The 21709-nt window shown below is 42.4% G+C and overlaps 1 protein-coding gene across 1 annotated transcript in view; it reads right to left on the reverse strand.

Annotated features, from left to right (window-relative positions):
• Positions 1-21709, reverse strand: part of TULP4 (TUB like protein 4) — a 122219-nt gene that overhangs the window by 34633 nt on the left and 65877 nt on the right. The window contains exons 3-4 of the mRNA XM_048488056.1: positions 4876-5004; positions 2445-2606 (exon numbers count right to left, since the gene is read on the reverse strand). Coding sequence (XP_048344013.1) covers positions 2445-2606; positions 4876-5004 — 291 coding nt within the window. The remainder of the gene's footprint in view (positions 1-2444; positions 2607-4875; positions 5005-21709) is intronic.

The following is a 21709-nucleotide window of genomic DNA, read 5'->3' on the forward strand; positions in this document are numbered from 1 at the left end:
CACTGAATGTCCATCCTGACTGCTGCGAGAGGAAAAGGTGGATAGGACTATCCACAGCTACCAGTCAAAATGAATACTAGTCATGATACATACCTATTCTCTTAAATATCAGAAGAGAATGCCTATTATATCAGGTGCTATGGAACACAGGCAGGATGCTGCAGTTATCTTCCTAGAGGTCTTCCTAGAGGCACCTGGTTGGCCACTGTGTGAACAGACTGCTGGACTTGATGGGTCTTGGTCTGATCCAGCATGGAGAAAAAATTGTGTCCTATTGGTAGTAGTACAGTTGAGACTTTGGAAATGTTACCCTAGATCCAAGCTTAAGTAGTTTCCCCTTAATATTTAGCAGCAGAGGCTGCAGTGAACTCTCACCAAATTAACCTGAGGTAAAAATGGGAGCTGAGAAGAAATGCTATTTTAACCATATTTCAAAAATACACTGCTGTGAGCATGTTAAGAATTAAACAGTACAGCCAGGAGCCAGCAGATCTGTGTTATGATCCCTGTTCTCGCATTTAATTGCAGCCCAATTGTCCACTAAAATGAATGAGAACCAGTTTCACAATGAAATTTGAATGAGTTGATCCCTGAGAGACTTTTTAAGCACAGGAAGCAATCTCTCTTTCTTTTTTTCCCTTACTATCGAAGTGAGAAGTGGTAAAGGTGCATCTTAGTAAGAGTGGCATGAAGATAATTAATTCTCTCTTCAAAGCAGTATAAGATCCTCAGAGAATGCTAAATGTTAACTGCCAGTATTAACTTCTCTAAATCATTTTCTATGGACAGATGGGCTTAATATGGATTGACTGGTTTCTAAATGTATACAATTGCATCTTGAGTCAGGGTTCAAGAGTCCACAAAAGCACCAGCCAGCAGCTCATCTCTAACTTTGCACTGGGATTTGAAGCACATGGAAAGCAGAAAAATTTCTTGCTTCTCCCAAGTATCTCAGAAGCTCAGCACACTTTGCCAGTGTGAGAACCCTCATTCTTCTCTCAGGTTCTGGAGAAAGACAGCTAGGCTCGTCACTGAAATTACACTGGACTTCTTCCTTTTCCTAAATGCACATGTTAGACTCTACCCCAAAGCTACACTGGGGAATATTTCTTTTTTAAAAGCCACTGGAAGGCCCTCCATTGGGCTAAATGGGCCCAAAGGTAGCGTAAGTCCAAGAGCCCAGGTGCTGTGGGCTCCACCCCTAGGAATGCTATGGGCTCAACTTCTGGGAATATCCCCCCACACACATTGTGCTGACATCTGATGGGATACCAGTGTTGCTTTGCAGCGTCCCTAACTGCTGCGGAACTGAGGGGTGGCCAGACTCTGGTGCATTTGCTCCCTGCACCAGCTGGGTTTCCCTTACACAGTAGAGGGTGTAAAGACTCTGCCACAAGATCACACATCTTCCCCAAGCTCTTTTGGGTTCCCCTGGATGGGGCTGTTAGTATCTCAATTATTACAATAGTCTGAAGAAAATAAGGGCCTTACACCAAGTACATAAACTGCCTTTCTAAATGGGGAGCTACACATAATGAGGCAAACAGAAGTTCCTGGGTCCTTGAAACTCAAACTAAGAAGGCATTTGCAGGGGACAAGTGGCAGGTTATATGAAAAGATGACGTTTAGTGTTGCTGATTCTCCCTCCCTCCCTCCCTCCCTCCCAGTGTTTTCTTTGTTTTCCTCAAGGGGCTGAGGGAAACAGCTTGGGATGACGACTATAGAGACAAAACTGACAAGCACAAAAAGCACAAAGCGCTTCCACTTCTGTCTTCCAGTTTCCCCTGTAAATGACCCTACACACAGATTCGAAGTACTGTTAACCTGAAAATACATTTTTAAGAAACATTTGTTTGCTCTGGTAGCATGAAGATCTAAACTTACTGTTTTAGAAGACATAAGGATGCATTAATTTGAAGTTATTTAACAAAATGCTGTTCAATATGCAGTTTTAGAGTATTTGTTTCATGTGTATGATAAAGCTACAAAATTGGGAGACTAAAATGCTGGAAAGAAGAGTTGTCTGGCTCACTTGCACTACTACTCAGGGGCGTAACGAGGCAAACTGGAGCCCTGGCTGAATATGTCCACAGATTTACAGACAGCTCTATTTACAGGCAGTTTCCAGGCATTCCAGATTTGATAAGCAGTGCGGTACAAGAGTGAGCCAACCATATAAGCAAACTAGGCAGCAGCCTATAGCTACAGGCTTCAACAGGTGAAAAATTAGATGGAAGTGGATATCTTTACTCTGTTTAAAATATAGCATGTTGATATCTTTTTAAATTTTTATGTTATTTTGAATGCCAAGTCTCATTATGCACTCTATGGAATGGCAAGGGTAAGTTCATGTAGGCATCAAAAACCCTTGGGATGACACTGGAGAGATGCTAATCCTATGATATTTTACAGAGAGGTGCGATCTGTTTTCAGAGTAACATTACCTGTTGATCATCCGGAGTCCATATGCCACAGGTGATTTGGCTTTCCAAGTTAATTTCTGAAGACCAGTGTCTCTGTCCACTGACTGATCCAACTAATACAAATCCATCTCTATAGGAGATGAGTGCTTGAGTTCCATCATGGCTCCACGTGAAGTCACTCACCTTAATACAGGTAGAGGGTTAGATACAATTCCAAACAATATTCCATATTTAAATATATTCAACATCATACAAAGGCAAATTATGCTATATACAGTTGCCACTAAGAGTTTTAGTAGGCTCTACTTGAATGGTTGGTGTTTCCATCTCTTTTATTCTAGAAACACTGCCATGAGCATTCGTTCGTAACCAGGAAGTGTGAATGACAGAACATAATTTTTGCCTTGAATTTTCAGTACTTAAAATTTCCCTACGAATAACCTCAATTACTATTCAGCCACAGCTAATTGTTTGCACTTAATAGAGGAGTGAAACATGCAATTAAACTTCTCATTGAAAGCAATTGAGATTTTTAAGTGTCTTAATTTTGACTGGATTGTCCTTTTAGTCAATAATTATTATCAGCTCCAGTGTTTATCAAAATGCTTAAAGATATTGTAAATCTTCATGGGTAATTAGCACAAGTGTTAGATTACAATGTAATCTATGAAAATATTTCATCAGGTTAGACACAGGAGCTAGAATTTATAAATAGGTGACCGTATAATAAATCAGTGACACTTTTATCAGAGAAAATGGTGGTTTTAATGGAAAAAAATAGTCACCAAATATCACTTCTGACTAAAATAAACAGAACAGAGATGGGTAATGCAATATTACCAGCTCTATCTAACCCACTAATGCTTTCTTTCACCTTGTCTTGGGTTTAGACAGATTAATGGAAGGTAGCCTAACAATGGCTACTAAGGTAGGCCCAGTGGTGAAGCTACAACAGGGACATCCAGGGACACTTGACCGGGCGCCCCACACTCAAGTCATGTGGGGGGCTCACAATCGCCCCAAACCCCTCCCCCTTCCTGCCTTGCCTGGCCCCACCCCAACAGACTGCTCCTGGCAGAGCCGGCTGAAAGAGCAGTCTGTTCAGGACTGCTCCCTCTGCTGGCTGAAAGAGCACTCACTCTTTCAGCCAGGAGGGAGCAGTCCCGAACAGACTGCTCTTTCAGCAGGCTCTGCCGGGAGCAGTCTGTTAGGGTGGGGCCAGGCCAAGGAGGAAAGGAGGCCAGGCCCTGCCAGGCTGCCCCAGACAACTGCGGCATCAAAGGTAAGTGGGGCGCGGGGGAGGGGGCACAGCCTGGGCCCATCGGAAGCCTTCCCCTCCCTCCTCCCCAACCCAAAAGGCCCAGCTGGGCCTGCAGGCCCCCCGCAGAAGCCTCTCCTCCCTCCTCCCCCACTCAAAATGTCCAGCTGGGCCTGCAGGGGCCTGGCAGAAGCCTCCCCTCCCTCCCCGCTTGCCCCTGCAAGGACGACTGAGGGGTTTTTCTCTCCCCTGCAAGAGCGAGCAACGGGCTTGCTCGCCTCTGCAAGAGCGAGAGACCAACCTTTCTCCTGGGAAAGCTATACCAGTCCCCATCCCCTGCCATGTTACTCTGCCCATGGATCACAGCATCCATGGGCAGAAGAAGTTCTCCCAGCCTTCCCCTCCCCAGCAGTTTGTCTGTGCCCATGGATTACAGGATCCATGGACAGAGACAGCTCTTCCAGCCCGGCCCCCCATCCCAGCAATCTGTCTGTGCCCATGGATGACAGGATCCATGGACAGAGACAGCTCTGCCCCCCCCACCCTCAGCAGTCTGTCTGTGCCCATGGATGACAGGATCCATGGACAGGGAAAGCTCTTCCAGCCCCCCCACCCCCACCATACCAGCAATCTGACTCTGCCCATGGATCACAGGATTCATGGACAGATCAAGCTCTCCTAGCCCCCCCCCCCACCTCTTTTAGAATGATCAGGTGCAAAAAAAATCATTGTTTGGTGGGGGGCAGTCGCCGGTGTGGGGGGCACAGAACTCAGATTTTGCCCCCGGGCTCCATTTTCCCTAGCTACGCTCCTGGGTGGGCCTATCAATGGTGAGTAAAGGGAGCCTCCATATTCAGAGGCAGTAAATCTATAAAACCCAGGCAACATCAGGGAAGGTCTTGGCTTTATGCCCTGTTCATTGGCCATCCAAGGCAACTGGCTGGCCACTCTGTGGAAGAGGATGCTAGTCAAGACACTGGTGTGCTCCAATAGGGCTCTTCTTATTTTACATTCTGCCCCCTCATGACAAAACACAGTCCTTAAACTGTCTGCCCTGCATCAGGGAATAGGAAGAATCTTATTTGCATATTCATTTCAAATAAAACCATCTTTCTAATAACTGCATTTTCTTTCCATCTGAAGTTGGATTATCTTACTGACCTCAACTAAAAGAAAGAAAATGTGAATACCAACCTGTGCACCACGATCATTCACAAGCTCCACCGACCACCTTCCTTCATACTGAATCCAAACAAATATTCCACCATCTGCATCACAGGTCGCCAGCTTCTGGAATGGTTCGTTCCATCTCACAAGTACAACCTAAGAAATGTTCAAATAGAACTGTTTTCAATCCTCTGAAACATGCAGTTATGATCAAGAACAGCGAAATTAAACTATCCTGTTTAAACTCTAAAGTAGGGCCGATCATGAGGACTACACTTAGGAATCAAAGGATATATTTTATTGCAGTGATAAAACAATAGAAAATCTTTATTGGGAATATAGTTCATTGCAACAAAGTACTTCCAGGTTCGACTCTCTCCAATAATATCAGATAAAAGTTCCTAACTGACATTTGCTTGATCCACAGCCTGTACAGTTCCTGGAGAAGATACTTGTGAAAATACTCGTGTTCTCTGAAATCAGAACTGATTTTATAACATTTGTCAGGCCCAGATGCACACACTGTGTTGAGTAAGACATGGGGATTCTACCTTCAAAGATAATTACACAACTTTCACAACAGACTGTGAGAGTAGGGTTTTCAGTCTGTGAGCATGACCAAGCCAGTCTGCCATACATCTGATTGCTATGTCCTAGATCTGCTAGTGTACCAAAACTACTCCCCTTCCTTGCCCTTATCCTATTTGCTGAAATAAATCAGTGACTACCCTGAATTTGTGACATTGAGCCCTTTAAGGCTCACACTTGAAATGCTGCAGTACGAATTGCTGCTTATAAAATGTACAAAATACTCATTTCCATTGCTGAACAAAAGGAAAGTTTCAAATTCTGTTATTTTTTTTAAACATCCTTCCACAAAAATATTTAATCTTAACCAAGTAACTTGTGTATTCTTTTGGGCTATTTCTAAACTATGGATTCACTGCTATGTGGCCAATATAGTGTTAACATATAATTCCACATGCAGGGATGAATTCAGACTAAACTGGCCATTTCTATCGATACCCTTTTCCCACTGCCCCCCCCCCCCCCCCCCATGACACTCTTCAGGATCCCCTATCCTCTACTGGTGGCTGCAAAGGAAGGGGGAAGGTGGGAAAGTTCCATTCTCCCACTAGGAAACTGAATCCAAATCTAGCCCACAGTTTTGAAGACTAAATGCAGAGTTGTAAATGTTTAAAGGAGACTGAAGGCCACTGAAGATAGTGTTCCTCTGTATTTTTAGAATGCATTTATAAAAACGTATAAGGCGCTATAGAGCATAACCATATTCTTAACAAAATACCCCTGTCACCTGTATTGCAGATTTATGTTACAGATTTGGAAAGAAGTCTGTTTGGTAATCAGTAGCTCCTCTGTGTGTTTTACATTAGGGGGGGATATCCACTGCAGCGATGGCTTCACTCTGCAGCCTTCATAAGTGGATGTGGTCTGCTGGCTAATAAGGGCATCCATCCAACCATCTAGCCAGCAGTGTTATACAATGTCGTCAGGAAAAGAGTGTGCTGTCCTTGTTTACAGGAGAAGCAAGCAAATCATTACAGCATCTTGTTGCTATGAACTGTTCTCCAGGTTGGGATGGAAAAGATTGGCCTCAAATCTACGCAAGATGCTCAAAATCATGTATTTCTTTATATAAGATCACCTCTCCCTCTTATCTCCTCCCCCCCCACCTTCCACTAAGCCTCTCTCTGCCTCTCATGTGTTCACACGGAAGCAATTGCTTCCTTCATCCCTGGGGTGAAATGCAGTAAAAATTTAACAGCATGTACCTAGGATGGCCACAACAGTATTGGGGGAAAGGTGGAAAAAACACTTTGTTTACTACCTGGAAAAAGACAACAGATGGTTATGGAGATGGTTTCAGATTATTTTTTTTCAAAAATTAGTTCTGACCATCTGCAGTTTCTACAGATTGTAATTATGGTTGTAGTAGCTTAATTTTTTAAAACAAGGCCTTTTAGTGCCTGATAAAAAGAGTGATTGTACATTTGACAAATGTTAAAAACCTGTGAAGGAAAAATCAAGTAGTGGGTTACAAACTAAGTACTCATATAATTTATTTTAAAGTCCATACAAATCCATGAGCAGAAGAGGAAAGCAGTTTGCGATTCCTTTTGGCTTTTATTTATATAGAACTTGTGACTCCAGGAAGGATCTTTCCAAGGGTCAAAAGGGACTGCTAGAGGAAGGAGAACACAGGAAAAAGCTACATGCATAGCCAAATACTCTCTCTGTGTGTGTGCGCGCACGCAAGCATGTGTGTGTGTGGTTAATGAATTTTCTGATAGAATGGCAATGAAAAAAACCCTACCTCTAAGGACTGGTTCATTTTAAGAGCCCATATGTATGGTCCACATGGAGTGAGAGGAGGGAGCAAGTCTCAGGCTCACACATTCTTTTTCCAGGCAGAATGTTTTATGTGAGCAAGGTCCAACATTTGTATGTAAATTCAGTACAAACTGGTAATCTGTCCAATACAGACAAAGCTGTAGTTTACACAGAACGTTCCACATATTGTACAGATACTAGAACCATGCACAAACCAAGACCATGAAACAAGGGCAGATTTGCACACACTCTCTTAACATAGCTGGGTGGTGTTTACCAGAGAAAGATCATTGCCTGTTAAAGGGTGCCAGTTTTGACCTGGGAAATACCTGGAGATTTGGGGGGTGGAGCATGAGGAAGGTGCAATTTTGGGCAACCCTACCGATTGTTCCATCAGCCCCAATCTGGAAGCATATTAGAACAGTTAAATAATCAATTTTTAAATCTCAACTCTCTGACACTTCCACTGATTTAATTTATTAAATAGGTCATGTGCTGTTTGTGCAGGTCCAAGCAGTCAATCCAGTGGTGTATGCACAGTGTGTTTCAAAATTATATGAAAGATTAAAGGCATGTTTAAGGTAGGGCAACCATGAATTGTGCCCTGAGAACCACATGAAGAAGGGCCTTCAGTCACCTCTACTCAGGAGTACAGTGGTGTGACAAGGTTGGGAGTGTTGCTGACCTGAGACAACTCTGGCAGTCCAAGTGTGTTGCCACCACCACAGTCTGTACAGTTCCTGGAGAAGACAACTTCCCTGTGTGCTGAAGAGGTTCACTCTTGTTCAGTGCATGTGCATCCAGCAAAAGGTGACCCCTGGGGGCATCTTTTAAATTTTCCCTCCTCCGACTATACAGTGAGAAAAATGACATGGACCCAGTGGTGGAATCCAAAAATTTTAGTATCAGGTTCCCATGGTGGTGGGATTCAAACAGTGGCGTAGTGCCAATGGGGCTGGGCGGGGCACGACGGGGGCGTGACCGGGCATTCCGGGGCGGAGCATTAATAATTTCTGTTACTGTAAAAAAAAGTTCCTAATTTCCAGCTGGTATCTTTCTGTCCATAATTTAAACTCATCATAGCAAGTCCTATCGTCTACTGCCAACAGAAACAACTACTTCTCCTCTAATTGACTGCCTGTCAAATACTTAATACTTTCAAATACTTAATTTTGTTTCTAGAAATCAAAAGAAGAAATCTTAAACAAGGAACTTTACCATATTTCTAAAACATGTTTTGAAAACAGCCCAACAGGGAGAATTATCCCGTTTTCTACCTTCACTAACCAGCCACATAGGAAACAGGACTTTATGATTTTTGGACCTAATGGAATTTCTAATGGAAAAGCAGACCCAATTAGTAACCCCCTCTCGGCACACACAAATAATTAGTAACCCACTCTTGGGAACTGGTGAGAACCTGCTGGATCCCACCTCTGCATGGACCAGTTGCAACTGACAGGACTCAGGTTGTGCCACTGTGTTTTCAGGCCACTGACTCACCTCGCAATTTGTTGTTCCTTAGAAGTCCTGTCTGCCTTGTGATTAACTGGCACTGCTGGGTGGCTGACAGGAGGTGGCTGGTGTGGAGATATGGTGGATGCTAACCCTTGAACCTGTCAGTGGATCAGTATGCGGTGGTGGCAGGTCTGACTAAGACTTGGAGTTCCTTCTTTCTCCACTCCCTTCCCGCCCCCCTCACCCATCCTTCCTCTTTTGGAGCTATGCTGTCAGCTGCCTGCCCACAGCTGCACAACTGAGTAAAGGGAGGGGCCCATATAGGACCCCCAATGACCCGGGGTTGCTAGTCAGGCTTCAAGCAACCAAAGTTCAATTGTGCTCGGAGGCAGCAAGACTGAGCGTCACCCGCATGCAAGTGGTAAACAGCTTCTCCCCCTGCCCCAGAACTCAGAGCAATTTGGGGAGGGGTTACCTTGCTTACTTGGCCTCTTTCCTATTGTCATATGGTTCAGCCCTGACCTGAGCAAAGATCTGGTTTGACAAGCCTGTTAGCTGCCCCTGGAAAGCTCATTTCTCCCAGTTTCTTTGGGAAAGGCTCCCTGCCTGGGGTGGGACTGTCAGAAATTTGGATGAGATGCAATGTCAGTGTTTGCTATTTTCATTGCCCCTGACTGAGGTTCTCCCCTTTAACCCCTTCAATTCAGTTTTCAACAAAAACACATTACAATATTTCAAAGAATAAAAACTGTAAAGATACAGTTCACAGAGCAGGTACTGAAGTCTCTTCGGATATGGCATATCCCTTCCCAAACTGCTACTGGACCCACAAGCTTTCCATAAATAATGTCCAGTATTATCTTTCTTTTCTTAAAAATAAAACAGAGTGCATGGGATTGGCAGAATGTCTTTGGAGAAAAAAGGCTTAGGGCTCCCACCTTTCCTTTATTGTAAAAGTTCATCACTGCCCACTCTAAGGTACAATATTCAAAACTTCATACACAGAGCCATTCCAGTTCACAAAAACAAAAATACTACTAATGAAATGTCAATGACTTCATGTGTTGATTGGTATCCAATCTGACAAAAAGTCCTTTTTTTACAACGTTTTATAAGTAATGGAGCGGTCGTTATCTGTTGAGCTCCTCCACATTTTAAGATAAGTTTTAAACATTTTATAGCTTAGGCTTATATTACCAAGTGATAATTTCAAGATCTTCTTCCCCATTTTTAAACATGTCATTTGAAGAAAGCATGCAACCATAGAGTTGATCCAATACCAGTAGGTTCCAGTTACTTTTGTTCTTAAAAATAAGTAGGTAGGTGCAGAAGGCCACCCTGGACAGTGTCCTCCAGCTGAACTCCCATTTCAAATGCTGTTAGTTCATCCTGTATTTACAGCTCTGGTCAGACAAGATATATTAGTCTAGCAATTACTCCCATTTGTGGGGGTTTTTCCTCTACAAAGGAAATAATAATCTGTGCATGGGAGAGCAGGAGTATAAAAATTGAACGCTGCAATTAAAACAGGTTTTTAAAAAATCACTTTATTAGTGGGTGTTAAAACTGCCTTCCTATTTTCCTTTTCCCTCTTCCTCAAGTCAGACTTCTTCCTACTCTTCAAAGGATAGTACACTAGGGAAGGGGGGTAGAGCCTCTTTAATCTAGTGGAACTAGCCAGTGGAGCTACAAGACAGTTTTACAGAAGCAGTGCTTGCCAATTGTTATAAAAGTGGAATACTACCGTTCTTGTCAACTGCAACAGAAGCAGAGAACTCTTCTGTTCCAGTTGAAGTTAATACGATTATTTTCAAACTAATAAATATTAAGGGAATAAGTGAGGAACTTGCATGATCTCTTCTGTTTAGCCCCTTAGGGATTACCACAGCCTACTATTTAATAACAACCACAGAAGCTGGTACTAGGATGACCATAGACAGTAAGAATGAGAAGGGATAAGAAAATATGAAAAAGTGAAGAAAAGAGCCTTACATACAAAGGATAAAATATTCTCTGAAGCTTTCCAGATCAACTTCAACTTTATTCTTTATCTATTTATTTATTGAATTTGATATCCCTGGCCGAAGTTTCAATCATCTTTCTACATCAACTGCTTCAAAGAAAGGTGGCATATAACATATTTTAACAATAACATCATGTGCAGACTTAGTTCAGAACTTGCAGACATTACATGCACATGTTGGACGTTTGCATTCCTTTGTCAAGACCATGTGTCATCAGAGCATAGGGTTGTTAGGTTGTGATCCTGCTGTTTGTTTTGAGTCTTAAACCTCTCAAAGAAAAGGGGCATAGTTGACTTCCCGGTGCCAGCAGTTCTCCAGTTCCCTCCCCTCCTCCTCTCACCTGCTCAGCAAGCAAGGATTGAGCAGTGCCACTCATCAGACAGTTGAAGGGGTGGGGTAGACAAAAAGATGAGGGAAAAAACAGGCAAAAGATTCTGCAGCTACTTCATTTCTGACTTCCTTGACAGCTTTCAAGCTACTCCAGGAGCCTGCCCATCAGATTGCATGTGAGGCCTCAGGTAGTACCTTCACCACATTTTCCTCGCATATCCGATAAACATAGTTGTGTCACACATTTCCTTTAATGAAAGTGAACAAAGCACTAATAAAGGGCAACTGGCTAACACTGGTGGCCAAAGGGGTGGTCTGTCATCAGAAACTTTAGAAAACTGCTCCATGTTGTATCTTGACCCAAATGGCAACTGGTTGCTTCCTACAGAACTTCAATCAATCAATATCCTTTATTGCAGGGCCAGAACGAGGGGGAACTGCACCCGGGGTACACGTGTGCCCCTGCCATGCCCCCACCACGGTGCGCGCACGGTGCGTTGCCCCCTCTTGGTGCTACGCCACTGCTTTATTGGCATAAAAAAGTTAAATTAAACAAATGCCCTCAATGCATTATGATTTTGAAATATATGTGTACATATATATAAAGACCCACAACTACATAAGGCATTGGTAGCATCTGGCAACAGGAAAAGGAAAGGAACTACTGATTGAAAATGACTTCAGTAAGAAATTGTGCACTTTCTTGACACAGGTCAGGATCCAGGTAATTGATCAGCATATGCAATCAGGATAATTTGGTTGCTCAGAAAGGAATACTTCCTACAGAACTGTGAACAGAACAATGGAATTTCTGCTATAGTGTTCTTGCCACTGGACCCCGTTATCCCCCCTCCAACCCAAAAGCTGTTCCTGACAGTCGGGGGTCCTCACAAATAAAATGGGATGAGGGGGTTGTAGCCAGAAGAAGAAATCAGCAAGAGATGTGGGGGGGGGGGGCGATCTTGACTCGGAGTTATCCATTTTCCTTCTTTAAAGTGTTATAATAAATATGCCATTAGGTAGCAATAAAATCTAGGAAGCAGAGACTATAAGGGAAAGCTGATTCACATATTAATTTTATCCTGAAAGGTGGGCAATGAGACTACCATCTATATCATTCCACTGTTAAGCAGGAACCAGAGATCATTCAACAGAGAAAATTAGAAACAATCACGAGATAATTTAAGTTTACTTATAGTACAATGTGAAGGCAACAGCTATCTTGCAGTCAATTCCAGAAGTGCAAAGAATTTAAAAGCTCAAAAACTCAAGCAGAAGGCAAAAGTTGTCCCATTGTCAATGGGATGAGGTGGATAACACAGTAGGATTGGAGCCCAATCCAAATGAACTCTCAGCAATGAAGATCAGAGTAAATTCTTGGGCAAGGCACTATTTTTATACCAGCCATCCCTTGTACCTTTCCAATTTGCAAACAGACGGGGAAAATCCACTTACAGGGTGGGTTGGACATTTAACTTACAGGGAAACTTCTGGGTGGGTCACTGTCCTAGAGGGTGACTGATAGCCAGTAGTAAGTATAGTCAAGCTCCAACCAGTACTTCAGGGGTGTACGGTTTAGACAATTAAACAACATGCTAATTGGTATTAGTTCACTGAGTGTGTTTTCCTGTACTGCTACCAGTTTTCAGGAAGAAGCAATGGATGAACTAATGCTCAGTGGATTTTACGCTGAACTGAATAACTCCTGAAGTGCTGGCTTGTATCTACAAGGTCCTCTCAACTTGGCATGCTCCAGAGCCATTTTCACTTTGTTGCTGCCCAGTCACTACTCAATACTAACCAGGTAGAGGTTTTCTACTATCATAATAATCCACTGCTTTGCAGAGTTGAAGATTACATCACCACCCCTTCATCTGTTTATTTCTATTATAGCAGGGAAAAAAACATTTTCAGGATAAAATGTTCTGTCTGTGTATTTCAGTGAAATCCTGACAGGGATTTTTTTGGGCAAGGTGTATGTATAGTTCCTGTCTCAGGACACCAGCTTGCCCACTGAGAATCTGGAAAATGACAGAAGCAAAAACCTACTGAAGGAATGAATTACCTTTAGGCAGGTAAGAACATACCTTGCCTCTAATTATCCTCCTGATGCTATTTCCCATCCTCCTGTCACGTGAAAAAACATGCCCCAAAGACAACTGGCTGTTTTCTTTCAGGCTTTCAGTAAATCAAGAATTAACCTGGATAGATGCGACAAAAAAGCAGGAGGATTTCTAGCCAGCGAGCATTTATCCCTGCAACTGTAAAAAGCTGAGTGAATGGCTCTGAAGCTATAGAATCACTGTTGCTTTCTTGGTGACCTAGGAAGACCCTTGATGTAATAACAACAAAAAAGCTAAATAGTTACCGTATTTTTGCTCAAGAAATATATATTTCCTCATAGTTGTACTCTTAATCAAGGAGAAATGGGAGGAGCAATCAATTTCACCTTCAGAGCAATCTGATTAATTCTGCTTTTAAAAATAACTTTGAGACATGCAGGATTCTCTCATGCTGATTTACCCTCCCCCACCAGCCTCATCTCGCATATGCAAAGTTATCATTGTTTCAACATGACTTTGATTTTTTTTAAAGTACTAAGACAGAACCACCCACAATCAAATGACAATGAAGGACCAAACTTCTACACTGCCAATAAAATCAAACTGCTATTTAATAAAGAAAGGTAGCAAAAGATTTAAGAGGTTTGTGAGCAGAGGAGTTTACTTCTCTTTACATTATAAACAGAGAGACCACGGCCCCTTCCGCACATGCAGAATAATGTGCTTTCAATCCACTTTCACAATTGTTTGCAAGTGGATTTTGCTATTCCGCACAGTAAAATCCAGCTGCAAAGCACACTGGAAGTGGATTGAAAGTGCATTATTCTGCATGTGTGGAAGGGGCCCACATTACTTTCCCCCCCCCACCCTTGTCCTATTTCAACCTAGACATTACTTTGTTCCATCTCAGAGAGCTTCATAAACTACAACTGGATTTCTGAAAAGTACTTTGTCTCCAGTTCTTTACACTACAGATTTTGCTTCTGTTGTCAAATGCTGAATGAGTCTCTTTGTTGAACAATGCCTCATTCTTTTTCTCATAAAAGCCTAACCAGGACCTTGGGCAATTAAACTTTAGTGGATTATTTAATATTTGTCTTGGCAGGCATTCCCACCACATATACATGTATGAAATTAATGCTATTTGATTTTATATTTCTTTATTACAGAGTGACAAAATGTGATTATTGAATTTAAATTCCTACACATAATTGAAATTAAAGACAGCAGGAAAAGAGAAGAGTCCAACATGAGATGGATTGACCCAGAAAAGGAAGTCAGAGCCTTTCCTTTGTGAGACAGCACATCACACACACACACACACACACACACACACACACACACACACACACACCCACCCACCCACCCAGCAGGAGACCAAAGTATTCTGTAATGTTTCACAGTCATTAATTTTGTGATATCAAGAAAAGTTTTGAATCTGTCAACTCATTTTTAATTGTCTAAGCCTAACCAACTGATTACCATCTAAAATTAGTATATACTGAATGACAATGCAATATCACAACACTTGTTAACAAAAAATATTGTCTGACATCATTAACGCAACCATTTACTTGCACTGATTATGCTAGCTGGCCCATTTCTCTTTTGTACTTAGCTGATTATATGAAGAACAGAAAAAGCTACATTTTCAATATTTATGACAAAGAAGGCTTTCCATTCTTCAAGAAACCAATTTTGGAAGTTCTACCTCTAGTCACAGGCAGATAAGGTTATATCAGCATAATTTCATGTATGGCTGGTTGGTCCTAAAGAAGGCATAGAACCTGTAGGCGCTTTCAGTGTGCAGATCAGCAACAAATATTACCAACAACTATCTTGGGACTTTTTGCTATGTTTATGCCCTACAGCTGTTCCTGTAGGTATAAACACAGCAATTATGGTATGAGGTGATTTCATGTGATATACCCTGAAACACAGTTGTCCCATAACTATCTGGAAAGCTACCCCTCCGCAGCATTTTAATGTATTAGTTTAGCTTATTATTATTACTGTCATTGACCAACTATTACACACAACTAGTTCCAGAACATAACAAAATGAGAAACTTATTTTTTTAATGCCAGAGACGCCTGCTGAATTGTGAATTTGGCTGCGCTGTAATCAAATGTCATGAAAAGCTTCAACTGGCTATTTCTACACATTAAACATCTGCTAAGGGAAACAATTAATTTTCTCCAGGGCACCTGGCAGCCCCTAGCTATCATGCAAGCTCCACCTGCTTTGAGGGTGAAACCAGACAAGTTGTGAAGGGATCTACTACATGTTTTTTCTTGGTCTATTACCCTTATAAAAGGTCCTGATTTGGTTGCTGGTACCTTTTTCCCAATGCAATAAAGCAGCTGAAGTGGGGAGGTATTTGAAGTTGGGAGAATGACAAAGCTGGGAACCATTAACCACTACCCCTCCCCTTCTGCTTCATCTCACAGGCTTAATTCAGATGTCCCCACAGCTCTTTACATAGAAAAAAGCATGTTGGAAATCTGTTCCTGGACTTCTCAACATCTCTCCCCATTTGACTCCAAGATGGCACAGCTCACGCAGCTTCAGCAGAAGCCAAGCTTTTCGTTCTCTGGATTGCTTCCAGTACTCTAAGATGTGTCACAACTAAGAGCCAGAATTCTTCTCAGCCAGCTTTTCTAGAATTCTTAGGTGCCAGCCATCACAAAATATTTCTCACTGAAGCCAGTGGTTCTCAAATTATAGGTAAAAACTAAAACTGAGCTGTAATTCTTCCACAGGTGGGATTTGAAGCCAGGAGGGAGAAAGTAGAACAGGCTAAGTTGAAAGAAGAGGCTTGGTAGCAAATAAGGCTTTTCCGAAGCACAATGTGTAAAATTGCCATGATATGTCACCTGATTATCTATTCTGATTCAAAACCTGGCAGAGGGAAGATTGAAAAAATCTATCAAATGGTACCAGATATAGAAATGGGAGATATTTCTATAAGAGTGGTTTGCAGAAAAATCCCACAACGAAAGGTGGTGGTGATTGAAAAAAAAATATCTCAAGCTCAGAATCAGTATCTGTGGAAGTTTCAAAAAATGCTGAACATAGAACCATAGAGTTGGGAGGGGCCAATCAAGTATCCAGTCCGAAACCCTGCTCAAGGCAGGATCATCCTAAAGCATCTCTGACAAATGTTTGTGCAGCAGTTGCCTGAAAATTCACCACTTCCATCTAAGCACCCTCATCAGCAGGAAGGGCCTAGAGAAGAAAGCATTTCCAACACATTTTCTACTTCAGTCCTCCCCTGCCCCAAGTCACGTGATCAGGAGCATCTAGGCTTAGAGCAGCAGTTCTCAACCTGGGGGTCGGGACCCCTTTGGGGGTCGAACGACCCCTTCACAGGGGTCGCCAAAGGCTCTCTGCATCAGTGTTCTCCATCTGTAAAATGGATAAATGTTAGGGTTGGGGGTCACCACAACATGAGGAACTGTATTAAAGGGTCGCGGCATTAGGAAGGTTGAGAACCACTGGCTTAGAGGATAAAGTGTATACTCTCCACCTAGCTCAAGCCCCCATCAAATGGCTGACAGTAACTGGGAAAGCTGCTCAAAGTCCCACCAGCTAGCTAAAGGGAGTGGGAAGGAGGAAGCATTTCTGGCCGCATTAGCAAGCTTCCCTCTTATAGCCACTTCCAGCAAGCTCATCAGCGGGTGACTGGGCTTGGAGTAAAATGCAGAAAGCATGCTGGGCACATTTCCCATCCCAAATCCAGATCTGCAATCCTTTGGCTGGCAAAGTGATAGAAGGTTTTGTCTGGAAAGTGCACCATGAATTCTCTCCCCTGCTTATCACAGTAGGGGCCTCACAGAGAGGCAGGGACTATATAGCTACAACATTTCATATATTGCCTTCCATACTGAGAAAAATGCTGAGGAGTAGGCAGAGCACCAGAGAGTGGCCCTACCTCAAAGTTCAGTGAGACAGCCGCCTGGGGTAGCAAACATTGAATGCTTCTAAAACAGCAAGAATGGAAATAAGACCGGTCTGATCCATAAGGTGCAATGTACTGTGAAGTCCTGAACTAACTCCACTGAGTGCTCTGGAGACCCCAATGATGGTTTATTCAGATGTCCCTGAGGATTCCATGTAAAACAGTGGGAGTAGGTTATCATTTGGATTTAGGCACCCAAATGTCTTGGATTGGCCCTGCTAAACATTCAGTAAACAGTTTACTATTAAGCTTGAAAGGAAAGGAAGCTGCGAGTTAATTGCCAGTAACAGTGCAAGTGTTTCTTGCTGCAGCAAGGCAAGAATGCAGAGCATCATCGCCGTTTTTGACATAAACACAATGTGGTTTATCAACTCAGCTTCTCAGCTTTGCTTAGTTATGACTAACGATGGACAGGAATGTACATTTTAAAAGCCATTCGAGTTATTTTTGGTTTCCATTGTCAAACAGCTTTTCTTTTCAGTGCAGCACAATTTGCTTGGGCTTATTCAAGACCCACATATGCTGATACAGCAAAAAAATAAAGCAGTAATCATTTTTAGACAAAATCCTCTCAATAGGGGATGACTGCTCACCATAGAGATGGAAAGAAACATCAGTGTTGGGTTAATTTTTAGATATACAGTTTGCTAAATCACAATGCCTAGTCTTGTGAGGGGAAAGCCATAAGCGGTAAAAACATTACCTCATCTCTTTAAACAAGCTGGCAAATTCCAAAACACAGACCATTACTTTCTCCCCCCAAAAAATGTTTATAGTTTCTAGTAAATTGCCAGATTGGAAAATGCAATTATATTTTTACAAAAAGTGAAAGGCTGCGTATGCATCTATCAGACACTTTTTAAGCAGATTTGCAAATAATTATTATGGGGCAGGTACCCAATTCTTGTTCCCGTCCCTATTTCCCTCCCCCTTCTACTCTGCCTACATTTTTACTGCTTGCCTTAGGTTAGGAACTCAGCTGGAGTGGAAACAGCTTGCCTTGGCAGTCTTCATTTGGGCTTAGCGGGCCAACAGGCCTTCCAACACACCTGAGATAAGCCACTCATGAGGCCTAATGTGGCAGCAGGTATAGCTCTCTGAATGTATGTGAACATACAGTCCTGCCACATGTGAAATGTAGTGAAAGACAAGAAATCACAAACAAGCTATACGTGTGCTTTAGCTTAACTTGTTACCTGAAATTACCAGTTAGTACCTTCAGACCAATTTACACAATCAGGGAAAAAACAGGGTTCAGTGGTAGAACCCATCCTTTGCCGGTAGAGGGTTCTACATTCAGCTCCTAATATCTCCAGTTAAAGGATCTGATAAGACTGTTTTCTGCCTGAGAACCTGACAGATTAGAATGTACTGGTACTAAACAACTATCTGGTAGCAACTTTATTATTGTTGCTGTTAAGTCACAGCTGACTTATGGCAACCCAGTAGAGTTTTCAAGAAAAGGGACTTATTTAGTGGTCTCCCATCTGAGTACTACTATCCAGGGTTGAGCATGCTTAGTTTCCAAGATCTGACAAGACTGGGCTAGCCTGGGCTATCTAGGTCAGATAGCACCTTAAAGAATAACAAATATATGCTGCTAGAGGGCTGCTTTTCCTGTTGCATAAAGTGTTATCCTCAGATAGCAGATTCTCTCACAGTGATAGAGAGACAGCGACAGACAGTGACAGAAGGACAGACAGAGTTCAGGACAAAAGAAAAATAGGAAAATGTTATTACAAAGTAGGGTCACAAGGTCCACCCCTACATATGGTGAATACCACATTATTATGCAGAACGTAAATAAAAAGATCCAGCCAAAAAAAAGGTCAAACATCAGTATTGATCGAACAGGACTAAACTGGATATCTCAGTAAACCAGTGATTAGGTCCTGATAGTGGCATTTATCTATTTGCAGAAAATATACCCTACTTTTCTGCCCTTACAAGGGCCACCACCAAGACAGCTAACCATTTAGAACATAAATTATAAAAATGCATCATAAAACCATTAAAATCAACTCTTCTCCCAAACAGGTTTAGAATGAGCATTAGAATACATTAGAATACAGTTAACATTACATGACAAACATAAAAACATTGGTTAGAAAGAAGGGATCATTGAGAGAAAGCCAAATTAAGTTAAAAAAAGTCTTCCCCCACTGGTATAAGATGGCAATAGAAGGGGACAGATGGATCTTCCCGGGGAGAGAGTTCCAGAGCTTTGAAGCTGTGACTGAGGAGACCCTCTTCTGTGTTGAAACCTGCCTGATCTCAAAAGGTGGGGGTACCCGAAGCAAGGCCTCCAGATATGACCATAAGTGTCAAGTGGGTTCAAAATACAGCCTACAGACAGAGAAAGAGTCTGTAGGATACAAGCCATGAGGCTGGACCCAACCATCCTCCAAGGAGCCTTCCTCTAACCTAAGCAGTTTTCCCTCCAACATAAGAGCCACTTAAGTCCTAAGTAGCTTCCTTAGGCAAGTGGAAGACTTCAAATTTTGCTGGAACCTGTTTATTTTTGACACAGGTACCCAGAATGAAAGCATCATCGATTTTCCTGTTTACAAACACTTTTCTGCCTGATTGCCTGACAGCTTTCACTTGCCCTATGTGACCAGGGAACAAATACACACACACACCTAGCTGAGAAAAGAACACTGGGCTTATCATGAAGTTTACTGAGAGAGCATTCTACCACTCAACCCTTGGAAAGGCATTTAAACACAGGTGATTCCTCCCATCATGAGACAGGTCCTATTTCTGGTCTCTTTCTGCAAGAGTCACCCTCAATAAAGAACCTTGCCAAAATAGAGGGGAAATCATGACTTTTCCATTAACACTCTGCAAGTTACAGTTCAGAAAATGTATACTGTAAATAAAGCAGAAGAGAAGCCTGGTCTGTAATTCATATTCCCTCTTATTTCAAAATGGGGCTAGATGCCCTCCTTTCTTACTCTGATATGCATGACATGCCCAATAGTAACCTTTTCCATTGGGGACAAAATGGCTGTTATAATAGTTTATTGTTTAGAGCACCTGTTACAGGTCCTTTCAGACTAAAGCTGCTTCAGTTGACACAACTATCTATTTTGTAGTGCCGGCAAATGTTAGGTATGAAGCCCATATAGTTGCCTTATATTCTACTGAAGCATCTCAGTCAGATGACCTACCAGAGCTACAAGTATAATTTGCTATAATTCCTTCTGGAATAGGCTGTTTTGATGTGCTGTAGACCTGAACAACCCACTCTCTTGAGTATTTGCTCAAGGTAGATTTGGAAATTTTCCTCTTGCAGGCAGATGACACAAGATGAACAGACTCTTCGATACAGTCATCTTGTGTAAACAATCCACAGCGTCCTGCAAAAATCTACTGTATGCCAAGATTTCTTCTTGGGATGACTCAGATTCGGACAAAAGAATGGAAGACATGTACAATGCCTTGTTTATGGAATGCTGTCAATGGACTGTAGCTTGCTATAGGCTCTTCCAGCATGTTAGGCTTCATCCTGTGAAGACTTTGCTTCCCCTGCTTCAGAAGATGCCTTCTCTGAACTAGTAGGCATGCGCCTCTTCTTTTAACATGCAACAGTTCCCTCTGTCTCTGCCTTTGCTGACATGCAGGCTCAAGTGAGCTAGGTGCTTGAGTCTCTGCAGCTGGAGCAGGGCTGGAAGCATGGCCTGCTTCTGCAGGCACTTCTGGCTCTGAGTTATGATCTGGCTGTTGTTCACCCTGTAAAGCCTGTGGGGGCCTTGGTTGCTCCAAACCCATCCCTTGTTGGTTCCCAACCTGGTCTGGGCTTACTGGGCTCTGCTCATTCCTTGAAGACTTGTGGCCCATGACACTTGTGTAAACTACCGTAGTACACACCTTCTGCTTTAGGACCATCTGGAGAAACAGAAGAATCTGATGGATTGTGGCCTTTAATGGCTTCATCAACCAGTATATGCCTCCCAGGTAGCGTCATATATCCTGGAGCTCCAAGGAGGACAGTATAACCTGAACTACGTGTTTTGTGGTAATCTAGATTTAGTAGGCACTTATGTTGAACTTCCAGATGCATAGTTGTAGCCAAGCTAGAGCTGAGTACAGAACTAGTCCCTGCCAGGGTCTTTCATGGATTAATTATGACCTTCACTATGATGAAAACTAAGCCCTGCAGGGCCAACCAGGCACATATGAGTGTTGCTTTTTTTCTCTAGAGTTTTCTTATTAGCCAAGAAGTGAGGGATAGAAGTGAGGAAGCATGTTTGAGACTCAGAGGCCAAGTTGACATTTGGCTATCTGTACGAGTCTCGAACTTGGTAGAGAAGGGTTTAATTTGTGCAACACTTTTTTGTTTTTCGTCCGTCTGCTTTTTTAAAAAATTGAACAAATACCAGACATTATTGCAAAAAAGCTCCTCTGATGGGGCCATAGCTATTCAAAGCAAATTGTTCTCTTAAAGGCTCTAGGTGCAAGTCACTGGCAAATTATCCTGTGCAAGCCTCGTCAGAATAATGGAAGAGGTGCTATAATAATTGGTTTTGGAATATTACAGCTGCATCAACAAACATGCAAACTTTGTTATGTAAGCCCTAGCATTTTTAATCTTAAAGGAAGACGAGAAAAAGGATGATGACACAATTATCAAGTAAAACCATTAAAGAAACACTTGCGTCTGATAAGTG

The sequence above is a fragment of the Sphaerodactylus townsendi genome, linkage group LG01, assembly GCF_021028975.2.
Source record: "Sphaerodactylus townsendi isolate TG3544 linkage group LG01, MPM_Stown_v2.3, whole genome shotgun sequence".
Lineage (NCBI taxonomy): Eukaryota > Metazoa > Chordata > Lepidosauria > Squamata > Sphaerodactylidae > Sphaerodactylus > Sphaerodactylus townsendi.